General features: G+C 41.3%; 2 protein-coding genes across 3 annotated transcripts in view; one reads left to right on the top strand and one right to left on the bottom strand.

Annotated features, from left to right (window-relative positions):
* The first annotated feature begins 745 nt into the window (after positions 1 to 745).
* ddit4 (DNA-damage-inducible transcript 4) lies at positions 746 to 9,294 on the top strand. Of its 2 annotated transcripts, none has more exons than XM_065022982.1 (3): positions 746 to 866; positions 7,542 to 7,800; positions 7,984 to 9,294. In XM_065022982.1, exons 2-3 carry the CDS (start codon positions 7,593 to 7,595, stop codon positions 8,487 to 8,489), a joined length of 714 nt encoding a protein of 237 aa, XP_064879054.1. In that variant the 5' UTR covers positions 746 to 866; positions 7,542 to 7,592; the 3' UTR covers positions 8,490 to 9,294. The 2 variants fall into 2 exon arrangements, with proteins under 2 accessions (XP_064879054.1, XP_064879052.1); XM_065022980.1 differs by lacking the exon at positions 746 to 866 and adding an exon at positions 7,141 to 7,275.
* Positions 9,295 to 14,327: 5,033 nt separating this feature from the next.
* dnajb12b (DnaJ heat shock protein family (Hsp40) member B12b) overlaps positions 14,328 to 18,659 on the bottom strand; it is a 20,242-nt gene continuing 15,910 nt past the window's right edge. Inside the window, 2 exon segments of the mRNA XM_065022983.1 lie at positions 14,328 to 15,251; positions 17,688 to 17,844. Coding sequence (XP_064879055.1) covers positions 17,723 to 17,844 — 122 coding nt within the window. The 3' untranslated portion in view covers positions 14,328 to 15,251; positions 17,688 to 17,722.

Below are 18,659 nucleotides of genomic sequence, written 5' to 3' on the forward strand. Positions count from 1 at the left end.
TTAAAACTTGTTTTTTAACCAAGCTCCTGTTTCTCTACACTTTGTGTCTCTTGATGTGTTAAAACTAGTTTTTTAACCAAGCTCCTGTTTCTCTACACTTTGTGTCTCTTGATGTGTTAAAACTAGTTTTTTAAAAGCTTGTTTTTTTTGTGTCTCTTGAAAAACTTGTTTTTTAAGCTCCTGTTTCTCTACACTTTGTGTCTTTTACTTTGTTAAAACTTGTTTTTTAACCAAGCTCCTGTTTCTCTACACTTTGTGTCTCTTACTGTGTTAAAACTTGTTTTTTAACCAAGCTCCTGTTTCTCTACACTTTGTGTCTCTTACTGTGTTAAAACTTGTTTTTTAACCAAGCTCCTGTTTCTCTACACTTTGTGTCTCTTGTTGTGTCAGTTGGTAGATTTGTATTTTTACAAAGTACACATAATAAAAGTTTTTTTTCAAACAATCAACTTGCCTCTACTGATTTCGGTAACCTATCTATTTTCCTTGATCAGATAGAGACAAAGGTTGTTGAAGGTAGCCTTAAATCATTTTATGACAGCACATTGTTTGTCTTGCTGCAGTTCACATTGTGTGCATTGTGCATTGTCTCGCAGTTCAATCTCCTTGACTAGTACAGTCTGTCCATCTCTCGTGTTGTGTTGTTTCACTGCATATGTGATACCTGGCTGCCATCCAAAAACTGTTCTTTTCTTCCTCTGGCAGACCACAAAAGCCTGGTTGAGAATGTGTTCTCCTACTAGCAGCAAGGCCTGATACAGAACACACTTAGTTTACCAGCCGATCACTTTATTCTGACAATTTTGGGACAGTAAAAAGTGACTTTACTGAGCCGATGCAGCACAACTTAAGTTCGTTTCTAATCAGTAGGTATTTTTGTGAGTCCGATATTTTATGATTACTCATATAGTAGCATGTTTAGTGTACATATAGTAGCATGTTTAGTGTACATATAGTAGCATGTTTAGTGTACATATAGTAGCATGTTTAGTGTACATATAGTAGCATGTTTAGTGTACATATAGTAGCATGTTTAGTGTACATATAGTAGCATGTTTAGTGTACATATAGTAGCATGTTTAGTGTACATATAGTAGCATGTTTAGTGTACATATAGTAGCATGTTTAGTGTACATATAGTAGCATGTTTAGTGTACATATAGTAGCATGTTTAGTGTACATATAGTAGCATGTTTAGTGTACATATAGTAGCATGTTTAATGTACATATAGTAGCATGTTTAGTGTACATATAGTAGCATGTTTAGTGTACATATAGTAGCATGTTTAGTGTACATATAGTAGCATGTTTAGTGTAACATGTGGAGGATGTCAGAAGTACTTTAAACATATGACTAAGGCATACTGGGGTTTAGATGGCATCACTATGGCTACCATGCTGGTTGCAGTGGTCTTAGATGATAGAAAGAATAGTACTGCCAGGGTAATATAGACCATGTTATCCTGTTGAATAAGCTGTCCTGATAGGGTAATATAGACCATGTTATCCTGTTGAATAAGCTGTCCTGATAGGGTAATATAGACCATGTTATCCTGTTGAATAGGCTGTCCTGATAGGGTAATATAGACCATGTTATCCTGTTGAATAAGCTGTCCTGATAGGGTAATATAGACCATGTTATCCTGTTGAATAAGCTGTCCTGATAGGGTAATATAGACCATGTTATCCTGTTGAATAAGCTGTCCTGATAGGGTAATATAGACCATGTTATCCTGTTGAATAGGCTGTCCTGATAGGGTAATATAGACCATGTTATCCTGTTGAATAAGCTGTCCTGATAGGGTAATATAGACCATGTTATTGTGTTGAATAGGCTGTCCTGATAGGGTAATATAGACCATGTTATCCTGTTGAATAAGCTGTCCTGATAGGGTAATATAGACCATGTTATCCTGTTGAATAAGCTGTCCTGATAGGGTAATATAGACCATGTTATCCTGTTGAATAAGCTGTCCTGATAGGGTAATATAGACCATGTTATTCTGTCCTGATAGGGTAATATAGACCATGTTATTCTGTCCTGATAGGGTAATATAGACCATGTTATCCTGTTGAATAAGCTGTCCTGATAGGGTAATATAGACCATGTTATCCTGTTGAATAAGCTGTCCTGATAGGGTAATATAGACCATGTTATCCTGTTGAATAAGCTGTCCTGATAGGGTAATATAGACCATGTTATCCTGTTGAATAAGCTGTCCTGATAGGGTAATATAGACCATGTTATCCTGTTGAATAAGCTGTCCTGATAGGGTAATATAGACCATGTTATCCTGTTGAATAAGCTGTCCTGAAAGGCTTGGGTACTGATGCTTGCTGATGATTTCGTAATTATCTCAATGACAGAACTCAGGCCATCAAGGTAGATGAGGTCAAATCTGAGATCCTTGAGTTACATACTCGGCCTGCTAACGTTTACCATCTATATATAGAAATAAAAAAACATTAGTAATGCTGTAAACAATTGTAATATTCATTTTGTGTGCAGATGATAGTGTTGTATTCCATTACTGCTGTCACGTCCTGACCTTAGTTCCTTTTGATGTCTCTATTTTAGGTTGGGCAGGGCGTGAGTTGGGGTGGGCATTCTAGGTTGTTTTTCTAGGTTTGCTTTTCTATGTGTTTGGCCTGGTATGGTTCCCAATCAGAGGCAGCTGTCTATCATTGTCTCTGATTGAGAACCATACTTAGGTAGCCTGTTTTCCCACTATGATTTGTGGGTAGTTGTTTTCTGTGTCTGTGGTTTCACCATACAGAACTGTTTCAATTTTCATTTCTTTCCTTCACATTGTAATTTAGTATTTTTTCGTGTTCTGATATAATACATGATCATGGCCACTTACAACGCTGCATTTTGGTCCGATCCTTCCTACTCCTCACCAGACGAAGAAGTTCATTACAACTGCATCAGTTGGCCAAATCTTTTCACGTTTAAAATCTGATTTGCTAGCACTGCAGAGGTCACTGTTGGATCTAAAGTTGGTGGTAAATACAAACAAAACCAAACGCTTTTGTTCTAGGTCCTATAATCCAGATTTAAATTACTAGTTTGAATGCTGCACAAATTGAGCGAGTTCCTTCCTACAAATATCTTGGTATCTGGCTTGATGACAAAATGTCATTTAAAAAAAAACATGTCACTAAGGTGGTGAAGAAGATGAAAGTTCAAGGTTGGTTTCTTTTGCAGAAACAAAGCATGTCTGACTTTTGATATCAGGAAGGATATTGTCCAGGCCACTTTTATGTCGATTTAAAATTCTGGGGATATTATCTAAATGCCTGTAGCAGCAACTATACTTAAACCATTAGATGCTGTTTTCCATTGGGCCCTTAGGTTTATTACTGGGGATGGTTCTAGAACTCAACGTTGTGCCATTAGGTTTATTACTGAGGATGGTTCTAGAACTCAACGTTGTGCCATTAGGTTTATTACTGGGGATGGTTCTAGAACTCAACGTTGTGCCATTAGGTTTATTACTGGGGATGGTTCTAGAACTCAACGTTGTGCCATTAGGTTTATTACTGAGGATGGTTCTAGAACTCAACGTTGTGCCATTAGGTTTATTACTGGGGATGGTTCTAGAACTCAACGTTGTGCCATTAGGTTTATTAATGGTTATGGTTCTAGAACTCAACGTTGTGCCATTAGGTTTATTACTGAGGATGGTTCTAGAACTCAATGTTGTGCCATTAGGTTTATTACTGGGGATGGTTCTAGAACTCAACGTTGTGCCATTAGGTTTATTCATGGTTATGGTTCTAGAACTCAACGTTGTGCCATTAGGTTTATTACTGAGGATGGTTCTAGAACTCAACGTTGTGCCATTAGGTTTATTACTGAGGATGGTTCTAGAACTCAACGTTGTGCCATTAGGTTTATTACTGGGGATGGTTCTAGAACTCAACGTTGTGCCATTAGGTTTATTACTGAGGATGGTTCTAGAACTCAACGTTGTGCCATTAGGTTTATTACTGGGGATGGTTCTAGAACTCAACGTTGTGCCATTAGGTTTATTAATGGTTATGGTTCTAGAACTCAACGTTGTGCCATTAGGTTTATTACTGAGGATGGTTCTAGAACTCAACGTTGTGCCATTAGGTTTATTACTGGGGATGGTTCTAGAACTCAACGTTGTGCCATTAGGTTTATTACTGAGGATGGTTCTAGAACTCAACGTTGTGCCATTAGGTTTATTCATGGTTATGGTTCTAGAACTCAACGTTGTGCCATTAGGTTTATTACTGGGGATGGTTCTAGAACTCAACGTTGTGCCATTAGGTTTATTACTGAGGATGGTTCTAGAACTCAACGTTGTGCCATTAGGTTTATTACTGAGGATGGTTCTAGAACTCAACGTTGTGCCATTAGGTTTATTAATGGTTATGGTTCTAGAACTCAACGTTGTGCCATTAGGTTTATTAATGGTTATGGTTCTAGAACTCAACGTTGTGCCATTAGGTTTATTAATGGTTATGGTTCTAGAACTATCGTACTCCTATGACTGACCCTGTAAAACAACACCTATCATACTACTATGACTGACCCTGTAAAACAACACCTATCGTACTACTATGACTGACCCTGTAAAACAACACCTATCGTACTACTATGACTGACCCTGTAAAACAACACCTATCATACTACTATGACTGACCCTGTAAAACAACACATCCCCTTTATTTAACCAGGTAGGCTAGTTGAGAACAAGTTTTCATTTACAACTGCGAGCTGGCCAAGAATAAAGAAAAGCAAAAGAACACAAAATTTCACATGAAATAAACAAACATACAGTAGAAAAAGTCTATATACAGTGTGCAAATGAGGTAAGATAAGGGAGGTTAGGCAATAAATAGGCCATGGTGGCGAAGTAATTACAATATACCAATTAAACACTGGAGTGATTGATGTGCAGAAGATGAATGTGCAAGTTGAGATACTGGGGTGCAAAGGAGCAAGATAAATAAATAAATAAATACAGTATGGGGATGAGGTAGTTGGGTGGGCTATTTACAGATTAGCTATGTACAGGTGCAGTGATCTGTGAGCTGCTCTGACAGCTGGTGTTTAAAGCTGGTGAGGGAGGTAAGAGTCTCCAGCTTCAGAGATTTTTGCAGTTCGTTCCAGTCATTGGCAGCAGAGAACTGGAAGGAGAGGCGGCCAAAGGAAGAATTGGCGACTTTGGTGACTAAACGGATGGCACTTTGATAGACTGCATCCAATATGTTGAGTAGAGTGTTGGAGGCTATTTTGTAAATGACATCGCCTAAGTCAAGGATCAGTAGGATGGTCAGTTTTATGAGGGTATGTTTGGCAGCATGAGTGAAGGATGCTTTCTTGCAAAATAGGAAGCCAATTCTATATTTAATTTTGGATTGGAGATGTTTAATATGAGTCTGGAACTACTACTATGACTGACCCTGTAAAACAACACATTTCACTGCACCTATCATACTACTATGACTGACCCTGTAAAACAACACATTTCACTGCACCTATCACACTACTATGGCTGACCCTGTAAAACAACACATTTCACTGCACCTAATCCGGTGACAATGATTTTTTTTTAAAACCACAGAACAATGCAAAATGTGTCCCTGCATCCTCCAAACACAAAACCAACTAATTTGTTTATCTGCATTAAGAACACGATGTTCACGACATGAAGATAATGTTCCAACCCACTTCCTGAAAACAGTTCCTCACACTCAATAGTCACCATGTTATCCTTTTATAGTGACATCAGCAACATGATCAACAGATAAGGTATTACAGACAGTTCAGCAATACGTCTGAGACTAATATAATGTCGTTTGTTGATAAAGGATCAATATACCTGTAAATGCTCTCTGCCTTGCTATACAAACGGTAACAGAGAATATTCTATCCTGTGGGGAGTGGGAGATGCAAAGTTACAATATACAGTATGTACTATAACAGCAGCTGAGCATAACATAAGTAACATACCTGGACTGAATAACATAAAGAACTGTTACTGGAACCAACTGATGAATTGACATAATGTAAAGGCAACATGAAAATGTATAAAGTCGAGCTGTATTATAACCAGAAGTGTGTCCATTGTCTGCGGTTCTCTTGTTTACCTGCAGTGGACAGTTTCTATGCCTATTGCCTGTGGTTTGGGGGGCTGGGGGGGTACATGGGATGACAAAACAACATTTTCGACAGTTATTCTTGCAAGTAAAATCATAGCTATGCACCACCAAATGATGACAAAACATTTTCGACAGTTATTCTTGCAAGTAAAATCATAGCTATGCACCACCAAATGATGACAAAACATTTTCGACAGTTATTCTTGCAAGTAAAATCATAGCTATGCACCACCAAATGATGACAAAACATTTTCGACAGTTATTCTTGCAAGTAAAATCATAGCTATGCACCACCAAATGATGACAAAACATTTTCGAGTTATTCTTGCAAGTAAAATCATAGCTATGCACCACCAAATGATGACAAAACATTTTCGACAGTTATTCTTGCAAGTAAAATCACAACTACGCACCACCAAATTGATGACCCTGCTGTTGTAAGTTATTTTTAGGGTATCAGGTAAAATGCATGTTGTATCTAGAACTACGTGTAGTGTAGTAAGCAGTGGACTATGCCTACTCAGCTGGTACAATGTAATACGCTTAGTTTGGATCAGATACATGGTTCCAAACCCATGACGTAATGTTACACCTTCTGCTTAGTCAATGTATTGCGTCCTATTCTTTTGGAAATGAACAAGTGCACGGAGTTTTAAGATGTCCGGGCTATGTCCGGGCTATGTACTACGTCCTGGCTATGTCCGGGCTAGTACTACGTGCACCAAAGACTGTAGCTGGTGTTTTTCCCGATCAGAAAATACATTTTGAGGGTCCCACCCCCCCTTCACCATGTCTCTGTCGGTCCTTCTGCCCCCTCTGTGATTAACCGCATGTTACCAGGCAAGATAGAACACCGATGACGTGCCCCTGCTTCTGATTGGCTGAAGAGTGAGAGCTGGGCGTGCTGTCCTGCCGCTGATTGGCTGACAAGTGAGAACTGGGCGTGCTGTTCTCCCGTCTGCATATTTAAACAGCTTCGTCGTTGCAGAATATCTGCAGAGCTGAGCAGTTGTGTGACGGGAGAGTTACATGTATAGTCGGCTTGACTGGGAAGCCTTTGTCCTCAATCGCAGCAACAAAAATAAATAAACTGGATTAGCAACAGAAAGAACATTTCCACGTTAGCAACATATCTTTGTAAGTATCATTACTGTCACTGGCTATTATTTCAACCTATTGTCTCGACCGTCAACTTTGAACAAGGGAATGAAAGGACTAACGTTAGCTAGCTTAGTCAACTGTCTTTTTCCTCCACTCGGTAAACGTTTATTACAATAGATAACTAGCTATATCAGTCACTGAATTAGTAGCCTTATTGTTAGATTTGTCTGTGTAAATTCTAGCTAGTCAACGTTACTTTCAAATTCAGTGGTCTCATCTTTTGCCCTTTTTTCTCTCAACAGAACCTGATCTATGATCCCTGAGTTATAAGTTTAACACTTGACCACTTGGAAATGATGCATGCACTTCCTACAACCATGATGGTCCATGATTTAGATATCTTCAGCTCATCTCCTTCTCCAATGGACGCCACTGCCAAAAGGTCTTCATGGGGGAAACTGGTGCAGAAGTTAACAGACTTCAGTGGAGACGGTCAGAGCAGCCGTCACAGTTTAGACTCCGACTCAGACAATGGCAGCAGGACTGATCTCTCAGACTCCGGTAAATATTTAATAACTCGACCTAGCCTGGTCCCAGGACCTGTTTGTGCTGTCTTATTGAGGATAGGAGTTGGCTATTAATACAGAAATCAACAGATCTGAGGCCAGGTTATTGCTAGTTTGACAAAAACAATAGCTCTTATCTGATGTTCTGTCTGACTAAAACTGGCCTCTGTCTTTTCAGGGTTTGACTTTCCCTCGATCTCCTCATCTGATGACTTCAGCAACGTGCTATACGATGATCTCCTCTCAATGGAGGAGACCCTTCTGAAAGAACTTGTGCACCTAATTGCCAGTAGCTTAAGGGAAGCCAAAGACGGTGCCCTTAGATGTTCGAAACTACTCATCCCTGAGAAGCTTCTAGAACACATAGGCCAAGAGCTCCTTCACCTGGCGGCCAGCGAGCCCTGTGGCCTGAGGGGGGCTCTCATAGACCTCTGTGTGGAACAGGGGGAGGTGTGTCAGAGTATGGAACAGATCGCCGTGGACCCATATCTCGTCCCTACCTTCCAGCTCACACTGGTGCTGAGGCTCGATTCTGGAGGACTGTGGCCCAAAATCCAAGGGCTTTTCTCCACAAAGTCTCCATCCAGTCCCGTAAAGAGACAGGCAATTAGACTGAGCACGGGCTTCAGAGTGATCAAGAAGAAACTGTACAGCTCTGAAGAGTTGCTCATTGAAGAATGCTGAGAGAAACCAAAGAGACATTCTTTAGATATTTTTCTAATAAACCTCGTTGTACCAAGTGTCCTACCTACAACGCTCATCAGAGCCCTAGTGATCAACATTTGGGATTCTAGTCAAATGTATGATTTTCTAGGACATTTTCTTAACTGTTAAGATGAACCGCCAATTACTTTGCTATGTTCATTATTTGCCGATTGGCGTTCCTGTGTAGGGGAACCACAGTAAATGGTACGTGACAAATTAATAAGAACAACTATTGTGCTTAAGAGAATGGAGCAGGGAGCCGCACAGTAAATGGTATGTGAGTAGTTTAAGGGTGCTTAAGAGAATGGTGTTAACTCAAACACTGAAAAATGAAGTTTCTGGCACTTTTGCAAACCACTAATATCTATTTTTATACAAGATGGGTGGTTTGGTTTTCCATTTATTGTTAAAAATGTTTACCTGTTTCTATTGAAACCAGACAATGGCAGCTAGCTGTATGGTAATGTTTGTATGTGGCCATTTAGAAACTGTGGTAATTATTTTTTTCTTCGTGGCATTTCATTGTACACTATGGTGAGGGGACCAGATTGACATGTTTGGTTAGAGACCAACATTACGTCGCAGTACTTGCTTCTCTGTCTGTAGCATCCATTCTGTGAACCACAGGTCAGTTTACTTGATTCTTTATTTCCGGTTTCGACTGGATTGTCCTCCTGCATATTCATCTGTGCATCATTTTATTTGATATTCAAATATCTGTACTGTCTCGATACTTTCCATTTTATGAACCTCGGACAATAAATATTTTTATTTACAAAACCTTTCAGATTGTCTTATGAGAGGGTGTGTTGTGATGCCTATCACTGAATGAAACTCCACTTTACCTCATTGAATCAAGAACACCATATGTAGGTTGCACACCGTGTGATACCTATCACTGAATGAAACTCCACTTTACCTCATTGAATCAAGAACACCATATGTAGGTTGCACATCGTGTGATACCTATCACTGAATGAAACTCCACTTTACCTCATTGAATCAAGAACACCATATGTAGGTTGCACACCGTGTGATACCCATCACTGAATGAAACTCCACTTTACCTCATTGAATCAAGAACACCATATGTAGGTTGCTCACCGTGTGATACCTATCACTGAATGAAACTCCACTTTGATCAGTTAGATCAGATCTTTGCCAATAATTGGGACAAATGATCCACATTATCTGCCTGTGTATTGTGTAAAAGCAGCCGGAGTAGGAAAGGATTATCATGAGATGACTTGGAACATGAATAGTTCTGAAGGATCATGAAGCAACACCGCATTAGAGACTAGGATTCTTTGCAACACAGGCTCCTTGTTTTTCTCCATTCATTGCAGGGCCTTTGTCTGAGCTCCTTGTTTTTCTCCATTCATTGCAGGGCCTTTGTCTGAGCTCCTTGTTTTTCTCCATTCATTGCAGGGCCTTTGTCTGAGCTCCTTGTTTTTCTCCATTCATTGCAGGGCCTTTGTCTGAGCTCCTTGTTTTTCTCCATTCATTGCAGGGCCTTTGTCTGAGCTCCTTGTTTTTCTCCATTCATTGCAGGGCCTTTGTCTGAGCTCCTTGTTTTTCTCCATTCATTGCAGGGCCTTTGTCTGAGCTCCTTGTTTTTCTCCATTCATTGCAGGGCCTTTGTCTGAGCTCCTTGTTTTTCCATTCATTCATTTGTCAGGCTCCTTGTTTTTCTCCATTCATTGTTTGTCTGAGCTCCTTGTTTTTCTCCATTCATTGCAGGGCCTTTGTCTGAGCTCCTTGTTTTTCTCCATTCATTGCAGGGCCTTTGTCTGAGCTCCTTGTTTTTCTCCATTCATTGCAGGGCCTTTGTCTGAGCTCCTTGTTTTTCTCCATTCATTGCAGGGCCTTTGTCTGAGCTCCTTGTTTTTCTCCATTCATTGAATCCTTGTTTTTCTCCATTCATTGCAGGGCCTTTGTCTGAATTCATTGCAGGGCCTTTGTCTGAGCTCCTTGTTTTTCTCCATTCATTGCAGGGGGCCTTTGTCTGAGCTCCTTGTTTTTCTCCATTCATTGCAGGGCCTTTGTCTGAGCTCCTTGTTTTTCTCCATTCATTGCAGGGCCTTTGTCTGAGCTCCTTGTTTTTCTCCATTCATTGCAGGGCCTTTGTCTGAGCTCCTTGTTTTTCTCCATTCATTGCAGGGCCTTTGTCTGAGCTCCTTGTTTTTCTCCATTCATTGCAGGGCCTTTGTCTGAGCTCCTTGTTTTTCTCCATTCATTGCAGGGCCTTTGTCTGAGCTCCTTGTTTTTCCATTCATTGCAGGGCCTTTGTCTGAGCTTGTTTTTCTCCATTCATTGGGGCCTTTGTCTGAGCTCCTTGTTTTTCTCCATTCATTGCAGGGCCTTTGTCTGAGCTCCTTGTTTTTCTCCATTCATTGCAGGGCCTTTGTCTGAGCTCCTTGTTTTTCTCCATTCATTGCAGGGCCTTTGTCTGAGCTCCTTGTTTTTCTCCATTCATTGCAGGGCCTTTGTCTGAGCTCCTTGTTTTTCTCCATTCATTGCAGGGCCTTTGTCTGAGCTCCTTGTTTTCTCCATTCATTGCAGGGCCTTTGTCTGAGCTCCTTGTTTTTCTCCATTCATTGCAGGGCCTTTGTCTGAGCTCCTTGTTTTCTCCATTCATTGCAGGGCCTTTGTCTGAGCTCCTTGTTTTTCTCCATTCATTGCAGGGCCTTTGTCTGAGCTCCTTGTTTTTCTCCATTCATTGCAGGGCCTTTGTCTGAGCTCCTTGTTTTTCTCCATTCATTGCAGGGCCTTTGTCTGAGCTCCTTGTTTTTCTCCATTCATTGCAGGGCCTTTGTCTGAGCTCCTTGTTTTTCTCCATTCATTGCAGGGCCTTTGTCTGAGCTCCTTGTTTTTCTCCATTCATTGCAGGGCCTTTGTCTGAGCTCCTTGTTTTCTCCATTCATTGCAGGGCCTTTGTCTGAGCTCTTTGGGCCTTTGTCTGAGCTCCTTGTTTTTCTCCATTCATTGCAGGGCCTTTGTCTGAGCTCCTTGTTTTTCTCCATTCATTGCAGGCAGGGCCTTTGTCTGAGCTCCTTGTTTTTCTCCATTCATTGCAGGCAGGGCCTTTGTCTGAGCTCCTTGTTTTTCTCCATTCATTGCAGGCAGGGCCTTTGTCTGAGCTCCTTGTTTTTCTCCATTCATTGCAGGCAGGGCCTTTGTCTGAGCTCCTTGTTTTTCTCCATTCATTGCAGGGCCTTTGTCTGAGCTCCTTGTTTTTCTCCATTCATTGCAGGGCCTTTGTCTGAGCTCCTTGTTTTTCTCCATTCATTGCAGGGCCTTTGTCTGAGCTCCTTGTTTTTCTCCATTCATTGCAGGGCCTTTGTCTGAGCTCCTTGTTTTTCTCCATTCATTGCAGGGCCTTTGTCTGAGCTCCTTGTTTTTCTCCATTCATTGCAGGGCCTTTGTCTGAGCTCCTTGTTTTTCTCCATTCATTGCAGGGCCTTTGTCTGAGCTCCTTGTTTTTCTCCATTCATTGCAGGCAGGGCCTTTGTCTGAGCTCCTTGTTTTTCTCCATTCATTGCTCCTTGTCTTTTCTCCATTCATTGCAGGGCCTTTGTCTGAGCTCCTTGTTTTTCTCCATTCATTGCAGGGCCTTTGTCTGAGCTCCTTGTTTTTCTCCATTCATTGCAGGGCCTTTGTCTGAGCTCCTTGTTTTTCTCCATTCATTGCAGGGCCTTTGTCTGAGCTCCTTGTTTTTCTCCATTCATTGCAGGCTCCTTGTTTTTCTCCATTCATTGCAGGGCCTTTGTCTGAGCTCCTTGTTTTTCTCCATTCATTGCAGGCAGGGCCTTTGTCTGAGCTCCTTGTTTTTCTCCATTCATTGCAGGCAGGGCCTTTGTCTGAGCTCCTTGTTTTTCTCCATTCATTGCAGGCAGGGCCTTTGTCTGAGCTCCTTGTTTTTCTCCATTCATTGCAGGGCCTTTGTCTGAGCTCCTTGTTTTTCTCCATTCATTGCAGGGCCTTTGTCTGAGCTCCTTGTTTTTCTCCATTCATTGCAGGGCCTTTGTCTGAGCTCCTTGTTTTTCTCCATTCATTGCAGGGCCTTTGTCTGAGCTCCTTGTTTTTCTCCATTCATTGCAGGGCCTTTGTCTGAGCTCCTTGTTTTTCTCCATTCATTGCAGGGCCTTTGTCTGAGCTCCTTGTTTTTCTCCATTCATTGCAGGCAGGGCCTTTGTCTGAGCTCCTTGTTTTTCCATTCATTGCAGGCAGGGCCTTTGTCTGAGCTCCTTGTTTTTCTCCATTCATTGCAGGGCCTTTGTCTGAGCTCCTTGTTTTTCTCCATTCATTGCAGGGCCTTTGTCTGAGCTCCTTGTTTTTCTCCATTCATTGCAGGGCCTTTGTCTGAGCTCCTTGTTTTTCTCCATTCATTGCAGGGCCTTTGTCTGAGCTCCTTGTTTTCTCCATTCATTGCAGGGCCTTTGTCTGAGCTCCTTGTTTTCTCCATTCATTGCAGGCAGGGCCTTTGTCTGAGCTCCTTGTTTTTCTCCATTCATTGCAGGCAGGGCCTTTGTCTGAGCTCCTTGTTTTTCTCCATTCATTGCAGGGCCTTTGTCTGAGCTCCTTGTTTTTCTCCATTCATTGCAGGGCCTTTGTCTGAGCTCCTTGTTTTTCTCCATTCATTGCAGGGCCTTTGTCTGAGCTCCTTGTTTTTCTCCATTCATTGCAGGGCCTTTGTCTGAGCTCCTTGTTTTTCTCCATTCATTGCAGGGCCTTTGTCTGAGCTCCTTGTTTTTCTCCATTCATTGCAGGGCCTTTGTCTGAGCTCCTTGTTTTTCTCCATTCATTGCAGGGCCTTTGTCTGAGCTCCTTGTTTTTCTCCATTCATTGCAGGGCCTTTGTCTGAGCTCCTTGTTTTTCTCCATTCATTGCAGGGCCTTTGTCTGAGCTCCTTGTTTTTCTCCATTCATTGCAGGGCCTTTGTCTGAGCTCCTTGTTTTTCTCCATTCATTGCAGGCAGGGCCTTTGTCTGAGCTCCTTGTTTTTCTCCATTCATTGCAGGGCCTTTGTCTGAGCTCCTTGTTTTTCTCCATTCATTGCAGGGCCTTTGTCTGAGCTCCTTGTTTTTCTCCATTCATTGCAGGGCCTTTGTCTGAGCTCCTTGTTTTTCTCCATTCATTGCAGGGCCTTTGTCTGAGCTCCTTGTTTTTCTCCATTCATTGCAGGGCCTTTGTCTGAGCTCCTTGTTTTTCTCCATTCATTGCAGGCAGGGCCTTTGTCTGAGCTCCTTGTTTTTCTCCATTCATTGCAGGGCCTTTGTCTGAGCTCCTTGTTTTTCTCCATTCATTGCAGGGCCTTTGTCTGAGCTCCTTGTTTTTCTCAGACGTGTTTTTTCCCTGTGTCAGCGCCCTCTAGCGATACAGCAAGTCAACTACATGTGTTGACCATAAACTGAGAAATATATTGCAGTATCCCAAGAAATGGCCTGTGTATATGAGACACAATTCCTTGGAAGACATCTGTTCTAAAAGGGGCAGTCAAGTACTGAGAAGTATATAAAAACTAGTGCCAACCAGCCCCAGGGTAGATGTTCATTGTTATTCTAGTTCCTCACCACTGATTTGCTTGTGATTTTAAATTCATATTGTAGATACTGAAGCGTTGTGGAATGAAGCCGTCCCTGGGAAACGTGCACAACAGCCCATCTGATTTGATAGAAAACGTGCACATCTTCACGTCTTTGCTACAACTAGTCAATGTTGTACAAGCCAATTTTTTGATGAGTAATGCACTTACTGGTCTGGGCACTTGTCCAACTCCCAGCTCCCACACACACAGACAGAGAGAGGAAGAATGACAGATGGGGCACGTAGAATATTTATTTTCCCTGTTTGAGTAAAAACATAATATGGACGTGTCATCGTGAGCAAGACCTACTTTATTAGATAGCCGTTGTGTTCTAATGAAGAAAATCTTGATTAAAAACATTTTAATATTTTAGAATTCCAACAATAAATAAATTACTTTCTCAGTCACTGGGTTCACTCATTGTAAATACATAGGTCTGCAAAATTAAAATTGCTCAGTACATGTCTTGAGAGGTGTATGTTTACCTTACTGACTCTGATAGAATATATCAATATAATCCCTGCATAGTAAAAATCATAATTTACGTATAAAGTATAAATCAGGAAACCAACTGTCATCAGCTTCAATTGGTCTTAACCATTCTTCGATGTTTTCACCAGATCGAAATAAAAGATGAATATCTCGGAAGTATCACTTGCTAAAGGAGGACATCTATAATGAACCACTTCTGATTGGAGTATTTCCTGATTATAACACCGCCCTTACATCATCTGACTTGAGGGTGCATCCTAAATAGCACCCTATTCTCTATATGCTGCACTACTTGTGACCAGAGCCCTATGGGCCCGGATAAAAAAGAAGTAGTGCACTATATAGCAAATAGTGTACCATTTAGGACGTAAGAGGGTAAAAGCAGGAGTCCCTAACAGTGCATTTGTAAAACAGTCAGCTTGTAACAGAGCACAGTCACTTCATGACACATCACCATGATCATCAACAAAGAGGGCATTCATTCTTCCTCTGCAAGACTTTAGGTCATTCTCTTCTTGTTCTTCTTCGCCATACGAGATCTCCAACTCAAGGAGAGAGAGTCTGTCTGAGTTTGTGTGCAGTGAAGTCACAGTCCCGAATGTTGAAAAGCGTACGTATTTACAGGCAATAAAATTGTTTTATTTGCGGTTTCGATATAACTACCTAAAAGAGAGAGCAAAAAACAATTTAGTTTCAACATGTGCACTCTGTTCATGGGACTCATAACTTACATAGGTAGGCCTTCATAACATACCGTGGCAAGAAGAAGTGGGACTCATAACTTAGTTATAACATAGTTAGGTAGGCCTTCATAACATACCGTGGCAAGAAGAAGAGTGTGAACCCTTTGAAATTACCTGGATTTCTCAAAAATTGGTCATCAAATTTGATCTGATCTTCATCTAAGTCACAACAATAGACAAACAGTCAGCTTAAACTAATAACAAATGGTATTTTTCTTGTCTATATTGAATACATTATTTAAATAATCACAGTGTAGATTGGATAAAGTATTTGAACCCCCCCGAGGCTAATGACTTCTCCAAAAGATAAAACTGGAGTCAGCTAACCTGGAGTCCAATCAATGAGACGAGATTAGAGATGTTGGTTAGAGCTGCCTTACCCTATAATAAAACACACAGTCTGAGTTTGCTATTCACAAGAAGCATTGCCTGATGTGAACCATGTCTCGAACAAAAGAGATCTCAGAAGACCCAAGATTAAGAATTGTTGACTTGCATAAAGCTGGAAAGGGTTACACAAGTATCTCTAAAAGCCTTGATGTTCATTAGTCCACAGTAAAACAAGATGTCTATAAATGGAGAAAGTTCAGCACTGTTGCTACTCTCCCTAGGAGTGGCCATCCTGGAAAGATGACTGCAAGAGCAGAGTGCAGAATGCTCAATGAGGTTAAGAAGAATCCTAGAGTGTAAGCTAAAGACTTACAGAAATCTCTGGAACATGTTAACATCTCTGTTGACGAGTCTACGATACATAACACACTAAACAAGAATGGTGTTCATGGGAGGACACCACAGAAGAAGCCACTGCTGTCCAATAAAAACAAGTTTGCATAATTGCACCTGGATGTTCCACATCGGTACTGGAAATATATTCTGTGGACAGATGAAACTACAGTTGAGTTGTTTGGAAGGAACACACAACACTATGTGTGGAGGAAAAAAAGGCACAGCACACCAACATCAAAACCTCATCCCAACTGTAAAGTCTGGTGGAGGGAGCATCATGGTTTGGAGCAGCTTTGCTGCCTCAGGGCCTGGACAGCTTGCTATCATCGAGGAAAAATGAATTCCCATGTTTATCAAGACATTTTGAAGGACAATGTAAGGCTGTCTATCCGCCAATTGAAGCTCAACAGAAGTTGTGTGATGCAACAGGACAACGACCCAAAACACAGAAGTAAATCAGCAACAGAAAGGCTTCAACAGAAGAAAATACACCTTCTGGAGTGGCTCAGTCAGAGTCCTGACCTCAACCCATTTGAGATGCTGTGGCATGACCTCGAGAGAGCAGTTCAGACCAGACATCCCAAGAATATTGCTGAACTGAAACAATTTTGTAAAGAGGAATGGTCCAAAATTCCTCCTGACCGTTGTGCAGGTCTGATCCACAACTACATAAAACATTTGGTTGAGGTCATTGCTGCCAAAGGAGGGTCAACCAGTTATTAAATCCAAGGGTTCACATACTTTTCCCACCCTGCATTGTGAATGTTTACACGGTGTGTTCAATAAAGACATGAAAACATATAATTGTTTGTGTGTTATTAGTTTAAGCAGACTGTGTTTGTCTGTTGTTGTGACCTAGATGAAGATCAGATAACATTTTATGACTAATTTATGCAGAAATCCAGGTAATTCCGAAGGGTTCACCTGCTTTTACTTGCCACTGTACATAGTTCAGTAGGACTTCATAACTGACCCAATGGGGACACTACAACAACGGAGCCTCATATAGAGACAGACTGTCATTGTACATAGTTCAGTAGGACTTCATAACTGACCCAATGGGAACACTACAACGGAGCCTCATATAGAGACAGACTGTCATTGTACATAGTTCAGTAGGACTTCATAACTGACCCAATGGGGACACTACAACAACGGAGCCTCATATAGAGACAGACTGTCATTGTACATAGTTCAGTAGGACTTCATAACTGACCCAATGGGGACACTACAACAACGGAGCCTCATATAGAGACAGACTGTCATTGTACATAGTTCAGTAGGACTTCATAACTGACCCAATGGGGACACTACAACAACGGAGCCTCATATAGAGACAGACTGTCATTGTACATAGTTCAGTAGGACTTCATAACTGACCCAATGGGGACACTACAACAACGGAGCCTCATATAGAGACAGACTGTCATTGTACATAGTTCAGTAGGACTTCATAACTGACCCAATGGGGACACTACAACAACGGAGCCTTATATAGAGACAAGACTGTGCCTGACTAAGTCCATAATGGCATCCTATTCCCTATAGTGTCCTATGGGCCCTGGTCAAAAGTAGTGCACTAGAAAGGGAATAGGGTGCCATTTGGGTTGTTTTAGTGGTGAGCTCTTACCTATCAGTGTGGCGATCAACAGCCTTCCTTTCTATTTAACCACCCAAGGAAACAGAGATGTCAGACAGCCTGGAGCAGCTCGGTGTGCCCATCTTCTGAGCCCTCTGGTACAACTCATTGTCTCCAAAATAGCGAGCTCGATACAGCAGGCCCTCCTCTGGAACACAACAACAAAGTACAACGGCTCAGTCCCCAATATTTCCCAGAAGTCTGCGCTCCCTGTCGTGGATTTAAAAACATATGATTGTTGTAAGCATTGTCTGGAGTGAGTTTCCACTATCGTTAAATCCATGCAAGAAAGTGAGCAAGTGGACACCTTGGCAGAAGAACTGTGATGTAGTCTAAGACAAATGCCTACCTGGGCATCCAGTACAATACAAGTTCAATAAGATAACAGGAAGTACAATACAAGTTAAATAAGATAACAGGAAGTACAATAGAGAGGCTGCTGAAAAGAGGATCCTATTCCTCTGCATTTTGCCCAGACAACCAATCATCTGAATGATGTGTTGTAATGTAAAACTGCTGTGTGTCTTTCCCCCTGCCATGGAAACAGCGGTGGCTGGCACTTTAAAATAGGAGGACAGGCTCATAGTAATGTCTGGAACAGAATAAATGGAATTGTACCATTCCTAGGGTCAGAGAAAATCCGCAATGTTGAGAATGAGGACGGAATCACGGAATCCAGACATTAAAACAGAATTCAACAATGTACTGAACTTAGTAGGGAATCAAGTAAATTAATTAAAAATTAAGTTTATCATAAGACATAAACAGAATGAATCAGTGATTGGTATTTCCTGCAACTTTCTGAAGAGCCAATGAGAATTCCCCGTCTGTATGTGTGGTGTGTCGCCGTTAGCGATGCTTCTAATGAATGGTCTTTCTGGACATGGGAAAGCCTTTCCTTATCCAAAATCCTTCTCACATTAAATGTCATCTAGGAAGTAGGCTATGCTGACCTGGCAGAAC

The sequence above is a fragment of the Oncorhynchus nerka genome, linkage group LG10 (genome assembly GCF_034236695.1).
Source record: "Oncorhynchus nerka isolate Pitt River linkage group LG10, Oner_Uvic_2.0, whole genome shotgun sequence".
Classification (NCBI taxonomy): domain Eukaryota; kingdom Metazoa; phylum Chordata; class Actinopteri; order Salmoniformes; family Salmonidae; genus Oncorhynchus; species Oncorhynchus nerka.

Excerpts from the sequence above, each read along its gene's own strand:
- ddit4 (XM_065022982.1), top strand. The coding sequence starts at position 7,593 with ATGATGCATGCACTTCCTACAACCATGATGGTCCATGATTTAGATATC. Across the intron at positions 7,801-7,983 it reads GACTGATCTCTCAGACTCCG|GGTTTGACTTTCCCTCGATC; the intron begins GTAAATATTTAA and ends CTGTCTTTTCAG.